The 27,811-nt window shown below is 41.9% G+C and overlaps 1 protein-coding gene across 1 annotated transcript; it reads right to left on the reverse strand.

Moving 5' to 3' along the window:
- Positions 1-1,389: 1,389 nt before the first annotated feature.
- Positions 1,390-19,322, reverse strand: tbx21 (T-box transcription factor 21). Its single transcript, XM_076094130.1, has 6 exons — positions 18,464-19,322; positions 8,721-8,875; positions 4,831-4,952; positions 4,365-4,523; positions 2,848-2,909; positions 1,390-2,530 (listed from the first exon to the last, which is right to left on the reverse strand). The coding sequence occupies exons 1-6, from the start codon at positions 19,012-19,014 to the stop codon at positions 1,708-1,710; spliced, it is 1,872 nt and encodes a 623-aa protein (XP_075950245.1). The 5' UTR covers positions 19,015-19,322; the 3' UTR covers positions 1,390-1,707.
- Positions 19,323-27,811: the final 8,489 nt, after the last annotated feature.

The following is a 27,811-nucleotide window of genomic DNA, read 5'->3' on the forward strand; positions in this document are numbered from 1 at the left end:
CCAAAGGCTCACATTGCTCTACCTCCACCTCTACTCCAACAGCATCGTTCTTCTCCCACCACACTAACTAGTGGGTAGTACTGCAGCTTTGACCTATCATTATTTAGGGCCATTTTATAGCCGTTTACAGACCCAGAATTGGAAAAGTCAGACAGTGAATATCACTCGTTTTTCAACATGTGACATCCCATAGAAAGGCAGTCAAAAGGTTTATGAAGTTAGTGCTTCGTTCATGCTTTAAAGCTGCCGGTATCCTTCATCGGAACTGCCTGTCAGGTGGTCGAATAGCTTCAAAAACTAGTGTCTGATGTTCAATAACTTTCCATAAACCGACAATCAGACACTCGCACCCATTTCACGGCGTGATTAGAGGTGATTGGGAAACAGAATACTTTGAGGAGCTTTGAAGATGTTGGTTTGCCGCCAAGAGAAACCAGAGTATAAAAGAGCCAAACGTTTGTTGTGTGAGAGCCTGTCCTCTTAAAAAGTACAACTGAGAGCTGTTTGGTAACTAACACCAGAAGGATCCCAGCAGGACTCCCTTACATGGTTACATGGACGTCTTTTTTGCAAAACCCAGGCAATGTTCAGTTCATTTTTGTTTGAGCGATGAATCGACTAATCGTTGCAGCTCTAATGAAGCTAAATGATTCAATTTTATCCTATTGGATGTATTGGATGCCTCTAATGTTAACAGTCTCTGCATTTTAGACATATGCAAGGATCTAATCACATGATAGTGCAAACAGCGTAGATTTGCAAACACCCATATGGGCATTATGTTGCTATGAAATGCAAATTGTTGCAAAATTCATAGGAACTTCACAGATACAAGCTCTGTTTTTACACCTGTGAGATATGTTGGATTGTCTCAGGACTTGCTATTTCTGCTGTGGTTGCTGATTTACTTAACACACACACACACACACACACACACAGAAAAGGTTGTTCTGAGCCGGGTTGACTTAGATTAGTGTGCCGAGCTTCAGATCATGTGCTTGCTAAGCCATTTTAACCTTCTGCCATCGGTTCACTCGGCACTGTCGGCCGTGCAGCGCTCCTCTGCAGCCACCGGTTGGCGCTGCACTTGAGCCGTATTCGGAGAGATGACTGTTTGTGTGATGGTGTGTGTGTGTGTGAAATGTAATTTCTGCTCAGAATCATCAAGGGGAAATGACCGCAAGCATATTGCATGAGTATGTGTGAAAGGTTGAGGGTGAGAAGGAAGAGACAGACGGAGACAAAGACGGAGCAAAAAGAGACAGAGAGAGTGTTTGACGCGGAAAGAACAGACAATCCCTGCAGGCGTCTGTCAGCAAAGCAGATATGCAGATATCATTTTTCTCTCCCCCCCCCCCCCCCCCCTCCCCAAATCTCCAGATGTTTCAAGGGCTTAAGTCACAGGTCTGTTTGTCTGTTTGGTGTTTGTGTGACTCTAGGGCAGTTTCCCCCAGTCACATCCACTTCTGTTCAACACTAACTTTGACAGTAACCCTGGAAGTTTCTCCTGTAATCATTCAACACTTTGAGGGGGGGGGGGGGGCTTTTGTGATGTGACAGAAGATGAGGCTGCACGCTCTGTTTTTTTTTTGTCTGCAGCAGAATCAGAGGCTGTTCCAGCCCTTAATCATGACCCGACCGGACAGACATGAGGGCGGTGTGAGTGTGCGGGGGAGACGCAGGGAGAGACTGTGGCGACTTGTGGTTTCAGTGAGTGTAATAGCCGTAGTAGTCTGCGTCGCTGTTGCTGTCCTTCTCGCAGACATCTCCACCACGCGGAGGCGGGGAGTTTTCAGTGCTGGACGTGTATGGAGACACCCTCCTCTTCTTGCTGTCCCCCACGTTGCCCTCAAACAGGCCCGAGTCAGCCGAGGCCGCTGATTTCACGGAGGGGGGCTCGAGCCAGGGGTCCTCCACCACCACCTCCACCACAGTGTCTTTGGGCTTGTCCTGCAGCAGGGGCGGCTGCAGGGCCTCGAGGAGCGAGGGCGGGTGCAGCCGGGGGTTGCCGGGTGACGTGGAAGAAGATGAGGAGGATGAGGAGGACGATATGGGCCTAAACCAGCCCAGACTTGGGGCGGGCTTACTCGGGTGGCTGAGGTACTGAGGGGTGGGCCGACTGGTGGTCCAGCCCGCCGAGGTGGCCCCTGAGACGGACACGCTTGAAGATGCAAAAGGATGGTCTGGGTAGTAGCTGAGCGCGTGGTGAGCAGATGTCTGCAAGGGGAAGGGCTTGTAGAAACCGTTTCCAGAGAAGTCCCCATCGTAGGAGGAAGTGAAGTCGAGCCGGTTGGCGGCCACGCCCTGCTGAGGCGGCAGGTACCAGCGGCTGTGAGGACCGGGGCTGGAGGACGGGTCTTTGTGCTGCTGGCCCACGGCGATGGGCTCGCGGCTGAAGAAGCGGCTCTGGGGCAGGGGGCTCATGTACTGCTCAGAGAGGTAGCCCTGAGGGTAGCAGCCTCCTGCCAGCAGCTGCTGGCTCTCTGTAGGGGAGGGGGTGAGGCGATCAGAGTCGGGAGGAGCGTACAGCCTATAGGCGGGAGGGAGGAGGGAAGGCAAGAGAAAAGAGTGTGAGAAGAGAGAGAAAAAAAGAAGAAGGTGTTATTTCCTGCCCAAAACCTCAAACTATCTATCAAACATCACACAGCCCCTCACACCCTTTTCACTGCAGCGAGCTCCAGCAGCACAGTAATGACATCTATTACAATATTAAAACATAGCACCAGCAATTATCCAGTCCCACTGTTGATGGTGAGAAAATCCTAGATTCAAAAACACGTGTTCTTTCTGATTTACTGTAGTTTTTACAAATGCATCTTTAAAAAAAAAAAAAAAGATTTTACTTACGTGTCGTAATTGTCGCGGAAACCTTTAGCGAAGGGGTTATGATCTATTTTCAGCTGAGTGATCTGTGTAAGGAATCGGAGGAGGCCAATGAGAGAATGTAGGCATCGGAAAAAAAAAAGAGAAGGAGTGAGCAACCACGTAGGAGAAACAAGAGAGCGGCAGAGAGAGGAGGTCACTGACTAATAATTACTGAGGATTACATGCAACTTCTAGTCTTGTTGTTGGAAAGAGTGGGCACACACACACACACACACACACACACACACACACACACACACACACACACACACACACATATATATTGTGACAAAATCAACATCATCCAAACAGGACGAGTGTGTGTTGCATTTGGATTTCAGTAACTCCTCCACAATGTATTTGAACAGCTGTTACAGATATACTATATGCAGCACATGCTGGGGAGGAGGGAGCAGCAGCGCTCAGGTCAGGTGGGGTGAGGTGACTCTGAGTTGAACTGTATAGTGACCCGTGTTTACACTCGCAGTAGATCGTAGGATTGTAAATTAGCGCGTGTGTGTGTGTTTTTGATACATGCATAAACCAAAGGCTCTATCTGAAGCGTGGCCCTGACACGAGTCACTGAAGACGGATCTCTACTCGTTGGTTCAAAATGTGAAACAAATACGGACGCAAGATTAAAAACCAAGGGGAGACGAGACACTGCAGGTGAAGAGGGTAAAACATGTAGCTAACAGATGTTACTGTCAATCTTCCCAAGTTGATTACTTACATCAAGAGAATTAAGTTTTTGTTATATTGTATGTTGAGGCATTATCTTATATCTTAAATATGTGCGTATTTTCATGCATTTCGGGAACAGAAATCGACATTGGATGAAGCCAGGTTCAAAACTGTTGTTTCATTTTGTTGACATATTAGAGTCAAAGGTTCTTTACAGAGGGACGTTTGGATAATCTCTTTGTATCGCTCCATAATTCAGAAAATACTGTCAACAGACAGACTTTCTCCATTTTTTAGCAATCAAATGTTGTATAAATGAGTCTCTGAATGCTGTGTGAACAAACCCCTCTGTGTGAACCTTCAGAGTATAGAGAGGAATGAAAGTGTACAGTTTGGTGCATGTAAGAGCTGCTGAAGTGGAGATTTCTGGATCAGAGTCTGAAAAAAATGTATTTAGAGAAAACGGCCTTTAAAGATATGTTTTGGTAAATTACAGACATTATGAAGACACTACAGGTCTATGTCAATGAAGTTTTCTGAAATGTTATGTTTGAATATGCAAATGAGGTATTATCTAATGGTAGATTTTGGTGAATTTAGGAGAAATCTACAGACACAAAGTAGTAAAATAAACATCTAAATGTGTATTTTAGACGTTTTCTTTCAACTAGTCTGAAAGAAGACTCTCTAGATCAGTGCATGAAAAATGATGTTTTCACCTTTAGTGTCTCTCCTTAAAAAACTAAACTAAGCTGATGTTGACCATCGTTTGCAAAGAAACAACACAGAACACTACCTTCCCTGATGAGACTTACGTCTGCGTTCTGATAGGCGGTGACGGCGATGAACTGCGTCTCCGGGAAGATGAAGGTCTGAGCTTTGGATGAGAGGTAGGGATCCTCAGAGCCGTCCTCCTTAACCTCCACGATGTGAAGACGAGGCTGGTACTTGTGGAGCGACTGAAGCACGATCATCTGCAGGAGAGAGAGAGAGAGAGAGAGAGAGAGAGAGAGAGAGACAGGTATTTCTAAGACTTTCTGTCTTTATTGGATAGAAAACAATCAGACAGGAAATGTGACGGCAGAGAGGAAGATGTTACAGATAATGAAGATACATTGGATGCATCTTAGACACACAACAATGTGGTTCATTTTCATTTGGTATATCAGAAACATGATGCAGAAGACGTGTACTCGTTTACAAAGATGAACACAAAGCAGAACAGGTTTCAGAAGCTCTTAATATAGTAGCAGGCAGACAACAGGAAACAGGAAACAGTACCTGTGCTACATTATTGGTGCTGCCCTTGTTGTTGGTGAGCTTGAGTTTGCTGAAAGACACTTCTTGTCTCATCCAGTGAGCTCCAGTGTTGGGAGAGTCGGGGTGCATGTACATCCTGTTCCCTGGAAGAGCACCACGAGCAACACTTAACAACATTCTGAAAGTATTTCAAACAACTAACAGCAGTTATTGTTTACTCGTTTTGGTCACTTTAACAAGCGTGACTCTAACGTCAGCCTGTCAGACCGGCATTGTTTATGCAAACGTTATAGATGTGCAAACAATGAATTTGAATATAAAGTAATTGACGGCCATGTCTAATGCATCACTTATAATACGTTATAATCTGCTCATAGCTTGAAAAGAAAATCAGTGACTGACCAGCAATTATGAAAAATGATGTTACTTGACCTTAAAAAATCATTATAAAATGCTTTATAATGTGTTATGACTGTTGTTCTAAAGCATTATGAATATTTAACTATAATTATAAGTAGATTATTACACATTATAAATATATTTATAATGCGTTATAGACATGGGCCTCATAGAAAGTTTTTTAACTCCCCTTCTAGTGAGATGTTTTGCATTTCTTTGCAACAAACACGTCACAGTTCAAGCAGTAAAATATACAGAAAACAGAAAATCAAACATGCAACAGCTGTAGATGTTGTGGATGCTACTGCCAATCTGTGTTTGAAACAATAAGTCACGTTCATGTGTCTGATTCTGTTAAATAGGTGAGAAGCTGCACCATATTTTACCTGAAATAAAATAAAAATGTGTTTCTGCCAACGGCTCCGACGTTGTTTCGTCTCTTCTGTATTTGATGCGTTCTTATTGCAGGATACAATCCGGGCGCCATGACTTTTCACAGCGTCACCACAATGGCCTGCTAACCTTCGCCGAGCACACCACATAAGTGAACTATTAAATCTAATTGAGTAAAGTTGTTTCACCACAGTTTCCACAACTGTAGCACATCGTCACCTTTCCACAACACCTGGTGCATGTGTGACAACACCTTGCACTTTCTCTCATTTATATAATTGTGGTTAGTCGATCATCAATCACACACTAAATATCCTCTCGCTTGACTTGCTGTTGTGTTGTTGTTGTTTTTAATTCTCTGAGGTGTGAACAGGAAGAATAATAATGATGGAGGAAGTAAAAGAAGAAATCCATGTTCTTTACAGAGATGAAAACTGGAAATAATGAAATATTCAAATAATTATGTCCAAGAACAACTCCCTACAAATAAACGAGTAATGTGATATCACAGTATATTTGGGGAGAAGCATGAAGGGATTTAATGACCGATTTTAATACTTTATAGTCATAAAAACGATCGGAAAGACGTTTTCAGTTCCCTTATTAAAGAGTTGTTTCTTCATGATATTCCCAAAGATCCCAACGCAGTCCTCCAGAGACTCGTTGCAAGAGAACTTTTCATGAGCTATTTCAAATCTGTGACGATGCATTTTTTCAGATACTTTCTTCATAAATAGTTTATTTAGTTAAAAGGAATAAGAGACACAAAAGAAACAGTTAAACCTTCATCGTTTCTTTTGCAAAATCCACACTTGGTCGGCCGTGACGTGGTTGATACTCTAATGATTCTGGATTTTTGGATCTGATATTGATATTGGAAAGCTTAAATAATCAGATAAAGACATGTCGGCCGAAAGCAGTATTTTGTTTAAAGAAAAACAAGCAACGTTGATACAAATCCCGTAGATTAGTTTGCGACCAAGATACACTCTGAGCCTTTACAGTTGAAGACTTGTCAGAAGTCTCTGTGGAGACACAGTTCCATCTCCTGCAGTTCCTTGTCACATAAACACTGATCCTAATATATCAACGGACATCTACTCATTATGCGGGACGTCCCACTTCAGAGGTGGGGCTGAATTGAACTACTTTATGATTTATTATTACGGATAAATAATTGATTTGTGCATGTTTTGTATTAATAGTAGGATTCTGCAAATCGATCATAGACTTTCTTAAAATCCTTCCAACAGTTTCTAATAACTGATGCTTCTTCTTCCACGTTCAACACCTGCTGTCACAGAGTCTTCCTCTCTGTCCTTCCCTTCGTTCTCCATCCGTCCACCAGATGACCTCAGACTTTCCCACCTGTCCCTGTCCCTGTCCCAGTCACCTGACTGAACCACCCACCTGCTCACCTGTTCCCACTTTCCCTCGTCAGCCCTGCAGTGTAAAACTGGCCCATTTCCTCTCACCACCTGGCAGGTTGCCTTAGATATATCTGAACCTGAACTTGATGTGATCCTGTCTCTAGTTCCTGACCTGCTCACCTGTCTCTTGGGCTTGTCTGCTCCTGACCATCGCCTTGAGTAAGTCTCACACTACTCGTGTCCCCTACATGCTTACAGTAAACAATACATAAAGATAGATGTACTTTATTGATCCCACATACAAATAATCACTCCTTTCCTAATTTAGTTTTTGTGACGTAAGGTATTTGGTTTCTTTGAACTGTTTTTATGGATTTAAAGCAGAACAATGGATCAAGACAAACTGACGATAAATGTGCAAATGTATTAAAAATGTTTACTGCAAAGAGACTTAAATAAAAATGAAATGTAAGCAACTTAAAACATTTCAGAGAGTTGCTATAAATATTCAGTTTGACAAAGATAATCGAATCGATTATAAACTGAAATAAATAGATGCGGTGTTTGTCTTGCATCAATAAGTTCTTAAGCTCCGCCATTGACTTGTCTTGAATCAGCTCCCTGCAGAATGACTTAAACAAGACAAACATGTCCACAGAAACTTCTCAGACTACTTGTGCATCATGATGCACGTCTTGGTTTCTCTGCTGTGTGCATGTAGGTTTGCTACCATATTGCTAAATAAACCACTTCCTCAGGATCCCCCATGTTTTGCGCACTGAGCTGAAGTCTCCGGCTCGTTGCTTGACCAGAGTTCGTGCTCGATCGCCTGCTTTGTGTCAGTATTTTGCTATCGGAAGCCCCAGAAAGAAAAGTCAGCATCGTTTATGGCTGCTGGGGGTACGTTTCTTTGATTCAAGAAGATTCTAATGTTTGGGAGACAAAAACTCTGATTCAACTTTGCATCTTAGTGCTCGGATTAACAGGAAACTTTCAGAATTAGATTGCATGTTAATAGCTGCATGCTCTGCTAATCATCATTTCAAATGTAGGAATACTAAATTGGAAGAAAGGACACTTTTTTTTTTATCAGAGGTTGATGAAGCACTCATATTTTACTAAAGTAAAAGTACCACAGGGAAGAAATACTTTTGTTAAAATTGTATTGGAGTAAAAGTACAAAAGTCTTAGCTTTGAAATATACTTAAGGTACTAAAACTACTTAGTATATATGTTGCCCCATTTCAAAATAATAAAGTCTAACTACTCAATATACTTTATGATTTTTAATTATGCCTGTATGATTTATTTGGGGATATTTTGGATTAATATATATATATATTTTTTTAAACATAGAAGGGCAAAAAGTACAAGTATAATGTCGCATAAAATGGAAATGTTCTAGTACCTAAACATATTGTACATGAAATTCCTTGTATGTTGAAACCTGCTTGGCAATAAACCAGATTGTGATTGTATTTAGTACTTTCTCGCTTAATGTTTTTATTTGATTTTTCTTTTACTAATATATAAAATATGCCTACTGTGGCTTCTGTAACAAAGAGCCATCATAATATATTCATGTAAATTTACTAAAATAACATTCTAGTTCTGTTTTTGCACATTTGAATGTTAATTATTATATTTTCTGATCCTGGAAATGAGTCGAGTCATAAAGACGGCAGCAATAGAAAACATAAAGGACTCCGTTACTTTGGGCCTGATTATGTGTCGTGATTTGAAGCGTACCTGGCATGTTGCCCTCTGCTTTCCCACATTGGACCCACTTGCCGCCCTGGTACCTCCAGTGGTGCTGATCCGCCAGAACCACGTCCACGTAGACGTTGTAGTGGGCGGACGGATCCAGAACACTGATGTTGAAGCTCAGGAAGGGGAACATCCTCCTGGACAAACGCACAGGGGAACATATGATTAATAGAATATCTATGTCCACGCATATCTATATTTAATTATTATTTGAGTTGTGAAACGCATTAAAACTGGTTTAAATATAACGAAATAGACGTCAAATCTGATATAATGAGCAACAGATCTTAACAATACTTCCCTTTGGAATTTGATGCTTAAAGTATTTGTTGGGATATAAAATGCATGTAATACTACCATTAGGATCTGCCCGACTGAGATTGTGTGTTTTTTTGTTTTATTTTTACAAACTATGCAAAGACAAAGTGATCCTCCATCACTGAGCTTCGTCGGTGCAGTTTGTCCTTATTTGTGCAACTAATGGATCTTTTCAGTAGTTTTCCCCCCCCCCCCCCTCCCCCCAAACAACTGTATACGTCTTCCTCAAATAAGACGATGAAGATGAAGTCACATAATATCAACTGACATGGAAGATATTCCAAGTGCCCTTATAAGAACAATGTATGAAACGGAGGTGATTCCTGTTTGGACCTCATGACTGAAAGACTCTTCTTCGCCAGATGAAGAGTAGTAGTAATGGACGAGGAGATGGCTGACGGTGGGGGTGTATCGGTGAATATTTAATGCTGCTGTTAATAAAAGAGCTCCCTGAATAACTCCTATCTTGTAAAAACAGATGTGCTCAGATAGAACCAGGCTAGCTGTTTCCCCCTGCTTCCAGTCTTTATGCTAAGCTAACTGTCTCCTTGCTGTAGCTTCACATCTACACACGGAAATGAGAGTGGCATTGATCTTCTCATAGCTCTCGGAAAGAAAAACAAATGAGCGCATTTCTCAAAGTGAATTGAAATAAAAACACACTCCACAGTATCTTTACCAATACGCGAACCACTGACTGAGACCCGAGTCATTCACTTCATCCTCACTCATGTGTTTGCATGTGAACCAGCATTGCACTCTGGGTCTATATGAGGCACCCAGTGTGTAGTTGGTGTTTAATAAATCAGGGCAACATGTTTGACATTCGGCCCAGCTGTTTTTAAACCGGCTAACAGCACCCGAGGCTATGGAGCATTTGTAATGAGTAGCCAGCGCCGCCCTCCATCCCCCTTTTTGATTAGTTCAATGTGAAAAGTGAGGGAGTTGTATTTTAAACTATACGTCCTCCCTGGAGAATGTTTGCAGCACAATTACATGTTTTCATATTAAAGCATGAATAAGAAGCGTGTTCAACTGTTTCAATATAAATGCATTGAAAGAGTTCACAAGTTTGGAAGCGATTCGTGTGTTTTATACAGTGCATGACTTCAATTAGTCATCGTAAGAATGTACATAAAAAAAATGTCCTATTGAGAAATAACCTTTCCAAAGACTGGTGGAACAAAACGGATAAAATCTATAATATCTAAAAACAAGAGTTGTACTTGTACTAATAATGTGATCTGAAACATGTAAAGCGTTCTACGTGTTGCCAGAGTTGAGCAAAGTAGAAGTGTCCCCCCCCCCGCCTTGGATGCACATTTACCTCATTTATATTCAGCGTGTCTCCCTGGAGCACTTCGGTCATTTAGTGGCGTAAAAACAAGTGAGGTGTGTAAAGAGACGATGCGTTCGAGGCTCGTCGGACACCTGGAGGGTCCGTCTTTGTTGAACAGAATTTTTTTTCTGTGTGTACATGCATGTGTTTATGCATCAAGAAGTAAAACATCTATTACTAAAATATTTAACCCTCTTACTCCACAATATTTACTGCTGCCATTAGATTACAAACGTAGTCTTTAATACAATTTCCTTTTATTTGCATTGATGCTTTTATTTATTTATTTATTTATACATATATATATAATCTCATTTGTTGTCTTTGTTCTTGTTGCTTATATTTCTGTGAAAGCACATTGAGAGAGATGCAGAAAAAACAGTGAAGTTCCTTGAATATGCACACAAACTCGGCCAATAAATCTGATTCAATGAAGTCATGTTGGTGAGGACAGCTGTCAAATCTTGACACAAATCAGTTGTCACACGTTGTTATAATGGATCAGTTTATTCTATGTTTCTACAAGACACTAGTCTAAGGCTGGGTATCGAACCTCAATATGTTTTCTTATTTTCATTAAATCCCATGAAAATACTGAAACCTGCAGTAAATGTATTGTGTGTGTATCAAAGCCTGATATCTCTTCTTCCTCTGAGCCATAGAGCTCCATTAAAAACACATCAATGAGCCTCACTGTTGCTCCTTCATCACCATGAACACACACACACTGTAGTTTATTGTGACTCAATCAAACACATACTGTTCTTCTGCCACAAATACTCACTAGAACACCTAATGTGGATTAATCCACCGCTGAAAATAGTCCCCAACAAATGCACTATTTCCTCTGTTTGATTAAAAACTACAGTGACCAGCTGTTTAAGGAAGTTATTTAAACTTGGATGTCGTATTGAAACAATACTTCTGACACCTCTCGCATACATACTAATATATCCACACAACTAAATATCAAAAGACTGGTAAAACATCTTCACACGATATCCTTGGTTTATTGTATTGATGTTGATGTTATCTCTGCACATCTTGAACTTTGCATGCATCTTTTAAAAGGTTTCTTTAAATTTGTCTTGAGCTAAAATCCTCAAAAAAAGCTCCACAAGTCAGACATTAAGAATGAGTTCTGGATTGGGCCTTTGAATGACTGCTTGTAGACTGAACACACACACACACACACATGCCAGTAAGACAAAACCCTGCCATGAGCCGTCCCAGTTGGGTCTTTCTGGCAACATGGCGAGTCCAGATTAACAATCAATCATAGTAGAACCGTGGCAGCAGCTCTTTTACTGGCTCTTAAACAACAGGTGAACCGGCTCTTCTTCCACTGCACAGTTTAATATAAGGGAAAACAGAAACTCTGCTGTTCAGCATATGAATGGATCAACCCTCCCACGCTGTGTGAGATTAATCTAGAAAGTGGATGAGTTTTCTTTTTGTTTTTGCTCCAGTGATATTGTCGATTCACTTATCTGAAGCCTTTTATAAGAAATCAGAACTCGGCAAAAGGGGGAAACCATAGAAAACACAACACAGAGGGGTATTAGCATGCGGGGGCGGCACTCAGGCACACTGACAGAGTTCAGTCAATGTGGTGGCGGCGTGGTAATGAAGCATAGACAGTAGCTCTGCTGCTTTCTGACTTGTTTGATACATTTTTCTATTGTTGCATGACGGTTTCAATCACGAGGAAAACGGCTCTGTCTGTTCGCAGTAGACTCACGCACAAGAAAGAAAACATGGACTGGGAATCAAACTTGCAGCTCTTCATCCACCAGACAGGCTCCCTAACCGGCCTGCCAGTGTGCCAATCTGATTCACTGGAAACCTTGACGGTGACGACAACCGGCTGGTACTCCCTCAGCCCAATCCAGATGTATACGCACATGAATACTCATAACTGTAGTCCTTTTTTTTATTTGGTTGTTGTTTCAGACAAAATACCATAGAAACAGATGAGTGGTGAACCAGCCAGTAATACAGAGACGGTACGGCTGGTGGTGACATTTCAGAAACACAACAAAAATCAGAACAAACTGTGTGGATGTTGGTGGAAGAGAGAGGAAGGGGGGAGGATTGGGTAGGCAGAAGGGAAACCGTGGGGGGGGGAGGAAAGAGCAGAGGGTGGGTTTGTCCGGGGGATGCACGGCGAAAGCTCAGAGAGGAGAAGAGAAACTGGATTCACCAGGGAGAGGACTTTTCTACATGAGCGCACCCGCTGATTCATCCGGACAGGAGTTCAGGTCCAGTTTTTGTCACCGTGCGTACGCTTGATCATCTGTGACGAAAACATGCCAGTCTACAGCTGCTGCCGGACACGAGCACTCTTTCTGCACAAACACTCTGGCTGTTGTATTGACTTATTGCAGAGGAATTCAGGGACTAGACGCGTTGAGATTTGTGTTTTATAGTGCAGCGTGACATCTGATACTGTTAGTTTCATGCTTCATTCATAGTCAAGGATATGACTGACCTTATCCTGTATTTTTGTTATCAACAAAACAATGTTTGTCTTTTTCCCACCACGCTCAGCTGAGCTCACTGTCTATGACACCTCAAGGCCATTTGTTCCTAAACGGGTCACAAATATGTAGTTGGATTTTGAAAGAAGGCTCCGTGGTTTCCTTAAACAGATGTGCACTGCAGTTTGTGATGGAACGCCACTCAAACAGGAGGAAATAGTGCATTTGTTGGGGACCATTTTAAGCGGCGGATTAATCCACATTAGGTGTTCCAGTGAGTATTTGTGGCAGCGGGACGGTGTGTGTGTGTGAGTCAGAATAAACTTCAGTGTGTGGGTTCATGGTGATGAAGGAGCAACAGGCTCATCAAGGTGTTTTGAATGGAGCTATATGGCTCAGAGGAAGAAGAGAGATCATATGTAACTTGTTAGTCGGATCAATTGGTTGTTAGTTTTGGGATTTGTTGGCATTTTTGTTGAAAAATAAACTGGCTTCGTATTCGTTAGGCCACCCCCTCTTAGACAAATTCAGTGTTTTAGTCTTTAGTTGGTTTCGTCAATTTTGCTGAATTATTCTCTTCATGCTGAATGACTTATTTCCATTTTTTGCATGATTCTTTAAAGGGAAACTTAGTTTGCGTTCCAAATCTTATACTTCTTCTTTTGAACTTTTAGTACATACTGCAACGGCCTTACTATTGCATGCATCCAATTGGGACATACTACTTGCTGCAAAGGATTGTGGGTAAGAATAGCCAGAGAAGCTCATGCCTGCTGCCAAATGTGACCGGATGTAGTAGAACATCCTGGTATTTTTTTGGCATACTGCATTTGACAAAATCTCTTTCTGGCACACTAATCAGTGGATCATGTGGTCAGTTTTACAGATTGTCGATTAAATCAACTAATCGATAAGCCGACAAATCGGTACGAGTGTTAGTCGACTAAGAGTCTCTCTAGTCACGGTCAGCCTTCACATTTGGTATTTAAGTAATCACAACAAATAATTAGTTTATTGATCAGTCCAGTCAGCCTCAATGTGTTTATTAACCCTCTTAGAATCCAAATATAGAGAGACACAATAAAATAACATCGTTGAGGCCTGTGGCTCAAACAGCGGTGGACTTCACCACTCAATTATTAGAAGAGTTATTTACACGGTAAGAGGAAGGACTCGTTTGGTTATCAGTAAATATATTGGCACTAGATGATTCTGTGAAAAGCTGCACACGCACACATAAACAGCTGAACAGGAAGTGACAAGTCATACTGTTAAAACCTTGAAACAGTTGCACTTCTGCTTTTTAGACAAACACACAGGACGGTAATTAACACACGAGACTTCCAAACATTCCTCAACTTAGAACGGCGACTTTTTAGCACTCGTGATGAGAAACATAATTCTTCCATTTGTTCTCTGACATGTTTGATATCACTGCATTACATTGCATCGAAACGTCTGTAGCCAGGCACAACAGAGAACACGCCCACTCTAATTTCCTAGTTGATGTCAAGTGATCATTTCCAAAATATGACCTATACTTTGGAAAGAAACTTGATTTTTAAATAGATAGTGTTTTACTTTGTAGGACTTAACTAAGCAGTTCCAATCCATTTGAGAATCACACATTCATATTTTATGACTATGTTCTAGTAAACATTTTACTAGAGTAAAACTTAATGTGTGTCGTAGAAGAGCAGAAACAAAAAGTATGTTGATTATTCTGCCACCATAATTCTGCAAAACTTCTCCTCATAGCAGTACTGTCTGATTTGCACTTAAGTTGTTGATAAATAATAAATAAATGAAAGGATGATTTTCAGACTCATCGTTTGGACTCGGTGGAGCAGAGAGAGCAGAGGAGCATGATTCCTTTAAGTCTGAAGTTTAGCTCTGCATTATTTCCATGAAAGGTGTTTGAATGGTGAGAACTCAGTCAGTCCATCTCCTTCCTAGAACACACACTGGATGACCGTGCAGAACTTTGTCAGCATGACTTGCGACTTATTGTCATTATCTTTAAATCTTTAAACGTTTTTTTTTTCTCTCGAGTACAGGCCCATTTCAGGATTGTGACATACAATTGTCTTTACGAAATCAATAAATATTTAATGATTTTCAGAAAGAAAAGTCCCCTTTAAATTAACGTGCTTCTTAGAAACCACGGCAGGGTAAAGTTTCACCTCTTGACTCACATCTAAACTGAGCACACAGGTGTGGGATCAGCATGCTGGTCAATCAAATGAACGAGAAAAAAAAAAAAAGCTTCACTTTCTCTTTTCAGTTTGAGTCACTTGATTTCCTGTTTCACTATATTAGAAAAATCCCATTACGTTGCGTCTGAAAAGCCTCGTTGTGCCTGTTTTCTCTCCATCATTATCTTTCGTCCTCGTGGACGACAGAACGCGCCGCTGTGTTTTCGCATCGACCTCGCGCCCCGCTGCGTGCAGCCTCCATGCACTTTGTGCACGAGTCAAACAGCAACCTGAGATGGCCTCGACTAGAGTGGGGAACTGAATTTAGCTCATGAGAAGTGCAGATGAATCCCCCCACCCCCTTACTCACCCACCCCACCTTTTGCTACAGGCCATGAAAAATGATTTCAAAGCCCAGATGTGGTGCGCGAGTAAAACTTGTGAGAGATCTGTTGGGCGTAGTGCAGGCTGAAGAAAGTAGAGGCATAAAAAATGAGAATCTAGTCTTTTACTTCCTGAACTTCAAAGGTGCCTCACCTCCTCCGCGTGGCCATCTGAAGGCTCAGCTGTGTTTGACCCTTCTCCTCTACACTGTTTGTCTGGAGCTTCTTTCAGCTTCTCTCCTATAGATACCAGGGTTTTGATTAACATTGCAGACCCTCCGACTCCTCTCTGAAATCACAGCTAAATTATTGTAGGAGCCGAAACCCAAGATGAAAATTTAAGGCGGATGTTGCCTCTGATATTGAAAACTTTTTCTTTCTTTTTTTGGTACTGATCCTCTGCTGAAAACTCCAGAATCTTGCAGGAGTTTTTATTGTATTTTGAAGAAGTCTCCATCACTTATTGTGCACGTGAGCAAGGGAGGGGAGATAACATTGAGACATTTTCGTAATATGAGTTTTTTTTTTTTTTTTTTGCGCAACATGAAAATTAGCTTCTTCTTTTTTTGTCCCATGCATGCGGAAGGATAACACCTCCGCGCCCATTTCACCGAACCTTTTGCCACTGCGGGTAGTTTTTAAACTTTTGTGCAGAAAAGTCTGACAAGTTAGTGTGCACTGAGAACAAAGGCCACTTCAAAACCAAGTACACGAACAATACATACAAGGTGTTTTTGTTTGTAATAAGTGAAAAAATGTGCCAATGGGACAAGTGAAAAATCGATATTAAAGATGTATTGTCTAAAAATACATCTTGGTAAGGTTCCTTGAAATAAGACCTTTTAAGACAAAACTAAATCTTGGAACTAGTTGGGAAAACTCATTGTGAGCTGTATTTCACTGGTATTAGAACGTTTTGTGTCATAATATAAACTGTGATGCTCAAAAGTATTATTTATTCACTTAAGATATTAAATATGAAGTCCACATAGCTCAGTGAAATGTCACTTGTTGATTGTAATACGTTTAATGAGTTATTCTGACGCGTAATTAGGCAAAATGGTGAGATTTTGTGTGTGTGTGTGTGTGTGTGTGTATGTGTGTGTGTGTGTGTGTGTGTGTGTGTGTGTGTGTGTGTGTCTTTGTCTTTGGGGGAGCTGTGTATTGAAATTGAAAACCTTGTCAAGTGTTTTTATTACATGTGTTTACCAGGACTTGGTATGTCAAACTACACACACACACACACACACACACACACACACACACACACACACACACACACATTTGCAGAAAAATATCGTGTCGCAAATTTGTATTTTACGATCTGAAACTGTAACTGCTTTCACAAAAACTCTCAAAATCTCCACACAGCTTAACATTTCTAATAAATGTTCTTTTTGCATAATGTCACTGCCTTCTAATAATCCATATAACTATGATTCAATAAGGTGAAGCGTGCGAACAGAGCATCTTGCTTTTTTTTTTTTTTTTAAAGAAAAAAGAAGATGAAATGTCAAGAAACTACTTCAAAGATGCACAATGTAATGTAAGTGACTCTGACAGGTGAACCTGCAGTCAACCAGAGAGTGAACTAAAGAAAGCGTGCAGGTCAGAGGGCAACGTGTTCCAAGACTGTAACGTGCAGATTACAATGTAAACTCTGGTTCTAAATCTGTGAATAAAACGTGCAAAACATATTTTTTAAAAAAGACAATTCGAGTCAGAGTATTAAAAAACAGAGGGATGGAAATATCGGTGTCCTATGATGTGACAGCGCACTTGTTCTCTGCTCATGAGAAACCTCCAGCCTGAAACCTTCTGTCAAACACAAGTGTCGCGCATTAGTGAATTAATCCTCGTGGACGTGGCTGCATGTTAATGCTCGGTGACCCGTCAGAGAGGCCCGGCAGCGCCGCTGTCTCCCCCCTCTCTCTCTCTCTATGGAGCTCTCAGACCTCACAGACGCTTCTTCACGTTTGTTTTGTGTATTTTTTATTCTCTATTTTAGTATCATCGCTTCTACAGCCGCCTACTCGAGATATGAGGTTGAGGTTTATCAACAAGTTTCCTTCTTTATCACATCTCAATTAAAAGCCCGTTCACGAGCAGAGACATCTCAGTTTGATTTGGCTCTGATTTTAATTTAGTTGAGTTTATTAATATTCAAAACCACAGGGAGATGAGTGTTTAACAGATATTTGACGAGACATCAATTAAACATATTTAAGATTTAGTGTAGTAAAGTATAGTGAGTAAGAAGTCATAACAATGAACTACAAAAGATGTCAAATACAATAGATTTGCCTCCTTTTTGGGGGGTTAAACTCCCGCTGTGTTACAGTGAAGGGACCCCTGTGCCTTTAGAGGTAAAGCAGAGGTGTCAAAATGTTTTGCAGCAACTCAGCCTGCAACTGATATTAGCTCCACTTCATCGTTTCTCTGGAGCAACTTCTGCCCCAAGCATTTTTATTTATACAAAAATAAACAACAAACAGAGAGGCAATATTCAAGAGTAATGAGAGAAAGGACTTGTTTTTAATCAAGTATTTGAAATTGAACAGCACCATTCTTGGGATATATTTTAAAATGAATTCCTGTAAGTAGGTTAATTTCTGGTCTAATTATTACTCAGCTCTGACCAATTTTGCGCAAAAGCGTGTTAGCCTATGCTAAACATGTTCAGAGGTCATTCTTATCAATTTAAAAAAGAAAAAGAAAAAAATGCGGACACTCCGTCAACTGATGCCTGCAGAGTAAACAGGAGCCAAAACGACCAGTGATCACCACGATGACAAGGTTATAAAGTGATATTAGTTCTCAGAAAAACAGCCTTTTAAACTGGAAGTTACTGCAGCTGCTCGACGTTAAGATAACACCGGTGGTGAGTTGAGTAGAAAGTGTGTAAAACCAAAAGGACAGCGGTGCGTAATTCATTTATTTAACCCCAACATCTGACCATAACAGAGGGCGACCAGCTTTTAAATCAGTTGGAGCTGTCTGTCGGACTTACCTCCCCTGTTTGGTGATAATCATCTCCGTTTGGAACTTGTGGAACTTGGCCCACAGCGGGTAGTTATTGAGCAGAGCCTGGGTCTTCCCGCACACCTGTAGCCCAGGTAACGGGTAGAGAGGCGGCCGCTGGAAGCCGTGCTGAAAGTTCACCGCGTAATTCTCCGGAGACGGAGAGTACAAGTCTTTACCCCCGGTGGGAAACCCATCTCCCGCCGTCGGGATGTAACTCTGCCCGGCTCCGCTCCTTGGCGGCGAGCGCACTCCACCGTACGGGCAACTGCCGAGGGTCTGCGCGTAAAACCTGCCGGACTGCGCTCCGTACCCTCCCACCGCCTGGTCCGAGTGGTACGGCAGAGCCAGAGCGTCCTGCCCGCTCGGAACAGAGTCCGGGTAGTAAAACCTCGCATCCTGAATCCCCATTTTAAACTCGGTTAGGTCCTTGCAGCCGCCGCGGTGGAGATGACTGCTGATGTCGGGGTTCTTTCCGAAAGTTTGCGTTTCAGTCCCATTCAACATGCTGAGGTAGAGGTTGCCACCTATGCCGCCCATTTGCAGCCCCGCTCCCGGTGTGTGCGTAATGTCATAAGGCTCCGCTTCTGCGTCCAGTTCAATAAGAGCATATACAATAAGAAATAATAATGATAATAAAAATCACAAAACAGCTGGACTGTTATCCTCACTTATGACTCACTGACATGCCACTTTAAAACTCTGCGTCTCGGTCGGTCTCAGCCTGTGATTTAAGATACAAAACCATCAGCTCACCGTCATCAGACTGTTCATCTGTAAACTTTTTTTATTACCCAGCAGCTGATTGTCTTGTCTGTTTTTTCACGCGTGGAGTCGCTACCAGTGACTCAAACACACGCTCGCTTTACTAACCTATGATATATACATTTAGTGAGCGCTCATATGTCGGAGGTGTGTCTGAGGCAGAGGCGGGACGTGATAGGCTCCAGATATGAACGAGCCATCCCCTCATCACATAACGGAGCACAAATCACACACGCACTGCCCTTTGGAAGAAAAAAATAAGAAGACTATAATTAGGTTAATATATTATAAGAAGGATATTATTTAGGATTAAGACATTCTGGAACAATTATGAAGGCCACATGTTTGGGAATGATCTTTCGTTTTATTTAAGGGGTAACGTGTGCACATTAATTATTAATGTTGATATTGTTTATCATAATAATTGGATGGTGAATTAGTAAAGTGGCCCGCAAGGAGGTGGATTAAAACTAACCATAATTAATTAAGCGAATAATTTACGAATTATTTTTGACACATTCATTTGACTTGAATTCACCAACACAATAGAATATAGCGCTCTGGGTAACTTACGTTTAACAATGAGACGATTATTTATCTTGTAAATGTAATTAAAAGGAATAATGATTAATTATGGCTTTTCATTTTCGCTAAATAACTCCTCAAAAAACATAGTTTGACACCTTTAAAGCTAATTCGATTACTATATAGCGATTTGTTGTTTATTTTCTCGAAATGTTGATAAAATATCTTCCCCTCTGTTATGTGGCAGAGTAGCTTTCTCATGAAATCGATCAGTTTTTACTTTATCTGTTCAGACAGGTGACATGTTGCATCATCAACCCAATTTCATTTTTATTTTCCATTTGAATCATCAAAAACTGTACTTTTTAGATTCAACGTGTCATGACGTAATAAAGACTCTGGCTGTGCTGGGTCAAATTGATTTATTTCCCCTATTAACAGTTGTTAGTATGTGGTGTCACTAAAGGCAAATTAACCCAAAATACAATACATTTCATTAATTATTATTTTATTAGGAAATACAATGTCTTCAATTAATCTTTTTTTTTTTTAACTTAAAATTGTTCAGGTCATGAAAATATGAAATGTATTTACAATAACTGTTAATATTTGTACTGCTGTCTTTTATTCGTTAACTACTTTGAGTTCATGTTAGAATATAATGTTAAAGGAATTTGTGTCTAAATGTAAACAGTGTTTTTATTGAAGTGAAGCAGATTGTTTCTTTTACTGAGCTCCGAGTCACACCGTCATAATAGACCAGAAAAAGATCCAGGCAGAAACATAGCAGAATGTTCCTTTAAGGCTGGAGGTGATCTTATACTCCAGCACAGGCCTGTGAACACCAGCATGTTTAAATGGGCCAATCCCATTTCGTACTTCTACCCCTATCCCTCATTTTCAACGTGGCCCCAGAACAGAGTTAGAAGGGCGATGGTAACCTTCCAGACCCGGATACGTCATCAGTAGCCGTCGATAGCATTTACGTAAGACGCAACGAACCACTTCATGACAGAATCGCGATGCTCTGTCGGCTAGTAACCCGTGCTTCTCCCCTGCAGGAGGAGGGGAAACTTCGCTGCTAGACTTGAGGTACATTTTGGGCACCACATGGCATCAACCGGGAAGAAAATGCGACACGGAAATATGTTGAATGAATGCACGACAACGTTGTAACGTTAGCTAGCTAGAGACATCGGAATATAGTGGTTTTATTTTTACGCTTTTTATAAGGAAAACGTCTATAATACATTGAAACGTCACAAAACTAAGATTATACAATGTTATCGTCATTTTCAAACTTTTATTAAAGAAAATACTTGTCAGATTGTGCCTCTGATAAACCTAATTTTGGAGGGCGCTATAGCCCTCTGTCACAACTAATCTGGACACACTACCCTAACGGAGGGGTCGGGGGAGAGGGGTGTCTTGGGATTGGGCCTAACTCTAAAAATTCAAAAACAGTTTCATAAAATATCGATCAAAGATGATTTTGATCTGCTCGGTGTTTGAACAAGTTACCATTTGCGGCAGCACACCTCAGAACACCGTCAGGTCAGAAGTCTCAGTCATTTGTGCAAAATTAAACACAAACATGGATTTTAAATCAAAGTGTCAACTGTGTCATTTGCTGTGGACGAAGCTGACAGCACTCTCTGCTCTTTAAGGCCGTTTTAAGTGGCTTGTTTTCTTACCATCACCGGACAGAATCAGCCTCATAAACCCAGGTGGAAGAGAAAAACCCTGAGGTATTACCAGCTGCATGTGTGTGTGTGTGTGTGTGTGTGTGTGTGTGTGTGCGTGTGACCACATTAATAGATGAAACCCCCCTCCAGTGCAGGTATGACACAGACCCCCCTCCCCTCGACACTGTCACTGCTCTAATCCCACTTCCTCTCCTAGCAAGGTGAGCTCATAAGGGCACACACTGAAGTCATCAGTGTTGACACGGGTGGCGAGAGGGCAACGGTGTGAGCGACACCCGGCCGCCACGGCCAGCCAGGCGTGTCCAAACCCCCCACCACCACCACCACCTCCGGCTGGAGTCACCACTTCCTCTCCTCTGCTCCCCCTGCTTCCGGCTGCAGCCTCGGGCCCATCACCTTGTTCAGCTTTCATTTTCTCCTGAAAGTGTTATTAGCAGGTCAGGGTGCTCTCGTGAGCACAGGCGTGAGGGCGAAACACGGCAGGTATTCTGAGCAGGATAACCCTTGTTTTAATCCTGATGAAGCGCCTGATTCTGATTTCTCTGCGTGTCTGTCTGGGTGAGCAGGAGCGCTGGTATTTTTAAATGAAAACATCCCCCGTGCTTGTAGACATGAGAGGCAACTGGACACTGATGTAAAAATCTTTACGGCAGTAAAATAATGTAGTAAAAGCAAGTGCGGTGGGCTCACACACCACTTCTAAGAGTTTACAGATTTAGACTTGATAGACGGGAACATCAGCGGACATCTCGACATGTCTTCATTAACAGAGTCTCCCCAGACATCTCAATTTAAACCGATGAGATTTTGTGAAAAGGAAGACGTGGCGATGATTACCACATTGTAGGAATTACACCCCGAAATCATCAGCTGGTTAGAAATAGGATGTTTTATTTGATCTGTAATGACACTGTGGATTCCTGGCTGACATTAAAGGCCTCGGTGTGCTTCAGATGAAGTACTTGTCAGACGGTCAAACAGGGTCTGTTTTTTAGATGTTGGAGTTTCTGACAACTTTTGTAACTTTCAGAAGAAAATCACACAAGAGCGTCCGAAGTGAACAAGTTCAAGTTCGAAGTTTTTTTGACCGTTCCACCCCGACGTCCTCATTCTGCCTGACTTTGTCGATCTATAAAAGCCTGCATTCTCTCTAGTGACCATCAGGGGGCGACTCCTCTGGTTGTATAGAAGTCTATGAGAAAATGACTCTACTTCTCTCTTGATTTATTACCTCAGTAAACATTGTAAACATGAGTTTATGGTCTCAATCTCTAGTTTCAAGTCTTCTTCAATACAGCATGATGTTCATTTAGTGAATGATGGTCCATTGAGAGTCAAACAGACCATTGAGCATGGAATGGTTTAGGGCGGGGCTACCTTGTGATTGACAGGTCTCTACCACAGTGTTGTCCATCTTTTCGTTTTAGAACTTGAACCCTTTGACAGTGTGTTCATGAAAGTTAATTGTAACATTTTGGTTGTTAGCTCCACCCTCTTGTGTCACTTCTGGTGAAGAAAAAAAACAACCTGGGATGGAGTCTGACAAAAAGTAGAACTCGAGGCTTCAAAACATCAGTCAACAAACCAACAGGTGACGTCCCGGTGACCATGTCCACTTTGTTTGTACAGTCTATGATAACATCACTCAACTTCCTCCTTTCAACCCAGTCGCCAGCAAACCACTGGATATGTTGAATGTCACCGTTTCTGAGGCAAAAATACATGTAATGAATACGTTTCATATCAGCCTCGTGTCACGCTTGCAGAAACACACATTGACACGTGGATAACGATGTGAAGCCAATTGGTTAGCTTTAGGCAACAATACTACTTGGTTAAGGTTAAAAGATCATGGTGTATGTTACAATTATAACGACCGTAACAATGTTACATCACAAGCCTTGAGTAAAAATGTACTTTTGGTTGCACACTGGACATGAACAGCGACCTACTGGGTGAAAGTCCTGTCTTTGTTTGACCCCTCCCACTCACCCATAGAGGACTTTCTTGCTCGTTATACTCGCTATACTATATATATTATTATATCATTTAACTTCCAATAACTGTCGCACAATATATTGCATTGCATGATCTGACTGTATGCAAAAATGTCCACATATTCATGGTTTGCAGAAACTCCTTTGCTCTTGACGGACAGGAGTCATAATTCTGCTGAAGGACTTTGTTTAAACGTAAAACATTTCTGATGCCGATTTATTGGGAGGACTGTCTCGTATTAACACTTTCTCCTTTAAGACAATTTTGGATGAGACTTCGTACCCATGAGTTCTTGGGACACACTGAACCCTAAAGTCAGGTATAAAGTTTTGAGGTCGACTCCACTTAGTTTACAGCTGGTTCCCGCTGAATCTGCACTGGAAAGGCCCAACAGCCCCCATGTGAAACCTGAGGAGTCTACATGTTGCTCTAGCTCATGACCACAATGTTCACTATGTCAAACTCATATATGCTTGTCTTAAATATCTTGCTTTCCTACATGCTGTATTTCAGCCCCACGCGTCTGAAATATTATCTCATTAATAGCTTCAAAATAATAATTACCGCAGTGTTTTTGTGTGATTTTTCTGTTATCCTCCTCGCTCTTGTTAGAAGTCCACTGTGCCGTTTGGATGCATAACCCCACAGCCATAAATATCCGCCTCTTGACACTGCGTCGATGTGGGTGGGCATGGCACGTCTCACACAGAGTTCACAAATCAAATCCAACGTGCAGGCTGAGCCGCGGCATTCGTTTCACTTGAGCACCAGTTTGGTGCTAGTAGCAAGCGGGACTAATAAAAAAGATATGACGTTATCGTCACATGGATGGGCAGATTTATGGCTTACAAGTGACGACCCAAATGTGCTGATGTAGTAAAACTTCTGAAAACTAAGAAGTCGCTTCTGACTTTGATGAACTAAAGCACAGGACTAAAAAATCTGGTGTCATCAGACACTTGTTCCCTAAGTTTCTGGCTTGTTAACCGTTTAAGATCCCTTGTCTCATGTTGCAGACTATGAGTAATGATCCCTTCACATTTGAATAGTTTTTAGAAGCACAAAGAGGTAAAACTATCGGGTATTTCACAAGAATCAAACAAAAAAAGAGATAAAAAGTCAGAAACTTTAACAGAATTTGTCTCACAATCCTTCAAATTTGTCGTGTGATTGCAGATTGCAACCAACCGAAACTTCTCCCATGTGACAAACATGTAGGAGAACATACGATGGCCGATGCGTAAATGCCCAGTTGTGACTCCCTTGTTCCTCAAAGTCTTCCGCTGTATCTACACTGAAGTACCAATAGGAACTAATATTTCACTGGTAGCTGATTCATAAAACTAAATTACCCTGTAAACCCAACACCGTGCTGAGGCGTTTATTAAAAACCAGGGTACATACGTCCCTCATAATCACCATGTAAACGTTCCTCATTGGAGCGACTTAGCTGGAGCGCAGACTCCCTCCGAAGTGGCTGCTTAAGAAAACGTCTTCCTGTCTGAGGACGCACCACGACACTGGTTTCCAATTAACGCGACATATGTTTATTCAAATATCCGCACGGGTGTGAAAGAGGGCTTCAGGAGGCACCACCCGCAGAGGCTGTGAAAACAGAGGGCGGTGGAATTAAGTGAGGAAAGAGAGAACAGAGAGATCTTGTGAGAAGGCAAAGATAGCACTTAGTGCTCAGCAGAATTCGCACTCGATAGCCCACGAACTCTTGGTGAAGTGCAAATGTATTCCTCGGCAACCCAGAAACAAACAAGCTGCCACTTCCTTTTGCCTATAATTAGCTGGTAATCAATGCTGGGTGGGTTTCTGTCCTGTCAGACATCCACAGCCACCGTGGGGCAACACTAGACCTGCAGCTGTACTCTCAGGTGTCAGATGACATCCAACATACATTTGGTCACGTTTTCGGTAACGGGGCTTCCTCAAAAAAGACAATTTAGTTCAAGTGACGCCATGCAGCTTTATTTTTGTGTGTGAACTTTTAATGATATTTTGACTTGAGAAAACCCTAAAAAAAAACACCACCACCTCCTCCCTGATCCCCGGTGGAGTTCATAGACATCTCCATTTGCACATGTGACTCCCCCAGACATTTGCCACTTTCTCCAAGAGCTTGTTTAGGAGAGGGGGGAGTGTTGTGGTGGTGGGAGAGTAATGGGACAGCGTGCACTCTCTTGTTGGCCTATGAACCCTCGCTAACCCCCCCTATAAACACAGAGAGGGGATGTGTAGGCTGAAGGCAAAACAAGCACCACTCCACAGTTACCCATGTGACTTCTCAGCCTGGAAGTATCAAACACCCAGAGTTCATATCGTCATTTCAAATTCCGGTTTATGCCGCTTTTGACAACATATCTCATTGATTATCTCATGGGAATCTCACAGGCCGTTCTCTGTTGTTTTCTGTCACTGTCCAAGTCTGCAAGATGTAGAATTTAGAGACCTCGTCTTTCTCTGCATGCTGTCAAATCCAGTGCACAGTTTCCTCGTCTGCTCAGGGTGTGACTCATGCTGTGGCATTTGAATGATCACATGGGTGTTGAATGTTGAGTGTGTCAAAACTTTCACTATGACTTTCAGGCATTTCAATTAATCTCGAGGTTTTCAAGAAATCCTCGGGAGCTAATTTTAAAACACACTCATTTTCCACTCTGCTCAGAAGAACCAGTTAAAAAAATGCTATCTTTTCTTCCAAATTACCAGTGCCTTCATCATACCAATGTTGAAAAGTAAGTGTTGCGATACATGAGGTATAGTGTTGAAGTTAGGCGATTACTCGGCTGTTGGAGGGGTTTTCCAGTGATTTAGTTTTATAAAGTTGGGGAATTCACTAATAGAAATGGTCAAAGCAGCATATAGGTGTCCTAAATATTAGTCCTAATATGGATCAAGCTTAAAAAAAACTGGATCCAGTTAAGGCCTTTACACACCGGGGGGCTTTTTTTGGTGCAATTTTAACTTTTGTTTTTGTCATGAATACTTTCACACAGCCACAAAAAAGCCACAAGCTTTAGATTTTTAGTTTTTTTCGTAAAGTGGCAGATTCTTGGGGAGTATTTTGCATTTTCGTGTTCATTTGTCACCCCCGGGGTGTGTAAACACCTTTTCACTGCAAGAAAATCAGTGTTTCTAGACCAGAAAACCCCGAGTGCTTCATCAAATTAATATTCTATCAAAATAACTAAGAACTACTAAACAGTTTGACATTACAGTCGTTTACTGGTGTGTCCACATATTACAAAAAGTCTTTAACTTAAATTTAATTCAATACTTTTAAACTCGAAAATAGTATGATGATATGTGTAAAACTGTAAATCAGGCAGAAACTGCCAAATACCAATACCTACCAAGGGCCTGCTAAAAAGAGTCTTAGACCCTCACTCTGGTAAATATCTTCAAACACGTCTTTCAAACATCACAACTGCAGTTTTTACCACAGACCTTCTAAAAAAATGAATGCCCTGCCAACCCAAACCAAGATAACCGTGATGAGAAGATAAATTGTGTTTTTAACACGTTGAGTATTCTCCATGATGACAAAATGGACCTTTTATGTGTCAAAAGTTTACCTTAAGTCCTGTTATAATTTGAACCTACAGTCCGAAAAGAGTAAATCATTTCACTGAAAGCACCGAATAGACCTGACAGACTCATGGGCCACAACTTAATAATAAACTAACTGAGTGATGGTTGGTGTATGAACTGGTGCTCGTGGAGGTTCATTCATGCTGCGGATCCTTGGGAGATCCTGCACATGAGCACACAACTCTGGCAGCTTAATGTCACTCAGACGGACAGCGCAGTGCACGGCCGTGACAAAACAGGGCAGCTGTGCACTACCACACATTCCTCTGGCCTGCTCCACGAGATGCCCCCCCCCCCCCCCCCCCCAAAAGAACATCGCCGGGCTTCTCATACATCCCAGCGCACCCCCCCCCCCCCCCCGCCCCATACCCTGCACCCACCTCATATGTAGACAGACTCGCCGCCGTCCACTTGCCCTCTGACTACATTGAGAAATCATCACCCTTGTCAGGTTCAAGCTGACCCTGCTACACTAAGTGCTACTTGTAAGGGTCAGCTGGTCCAGGGTCAGCTGCACGTCTGCAGCTACTGTTGGAGGTTCAATTACATCCAAATGAGAAGCCTATAGAAGTTGTAGCATTGGGGAGTGACAGTGAACCCATGCAGAGTTACTGACTGTTAAACGCTTGAGTTTCCCCACATCCATGTTTTCCACGTATGAGAAATTGTGAATGAGCGGTTTGTGGTTGTGCGGTCGTGTTTCTATTGGCCAGCGGCCCGCACTATGTGCTTGGCATGTTGCC

The sequence above is a fragment of the Anarhichas minor genome, unplaced genomic scaffold, assembly GCF_050575085.1.
Source record: "Anarhichas minor isolate MPS153535 unplaced genomic scaffold, ASM5057508v1 ptg000017l, whole genome shotgun sequence".
In the NCBI taxonomy this organism is placed as follows: domain Eukaryota; kingdom Metazoa; phylum Chordata; class Actinopteri; order Perciformes; family Anarhichadidae; genus Anarhichas; species Anarhichas minor.

Excerpts from the sequence above, each read along its gene's own strand:
- tbx21 (XM_076094130.1), bottom strand. The coding sequence starts at position 19,014 with ATGGGCGGCATAGGTGGCAACCTCTACCTCAGCATGTTGAATGGGACT. Across the intron at positions 8,876-18,463 it reads ATTATCACCAAACAGGGGAG|GAGGATGTTCCCCTTCCTGA; the intron begins GTAAGTCCGACA and ends GCGTTTGTCCAG. Across the intron at positions 2,531-2,847 it reads TTCCGCGACAATTACGACAC|GCTGTACGCTCCTCCCGACT; the intron begins GTAAGTAAAATC and ends TCCCGCCTATAG.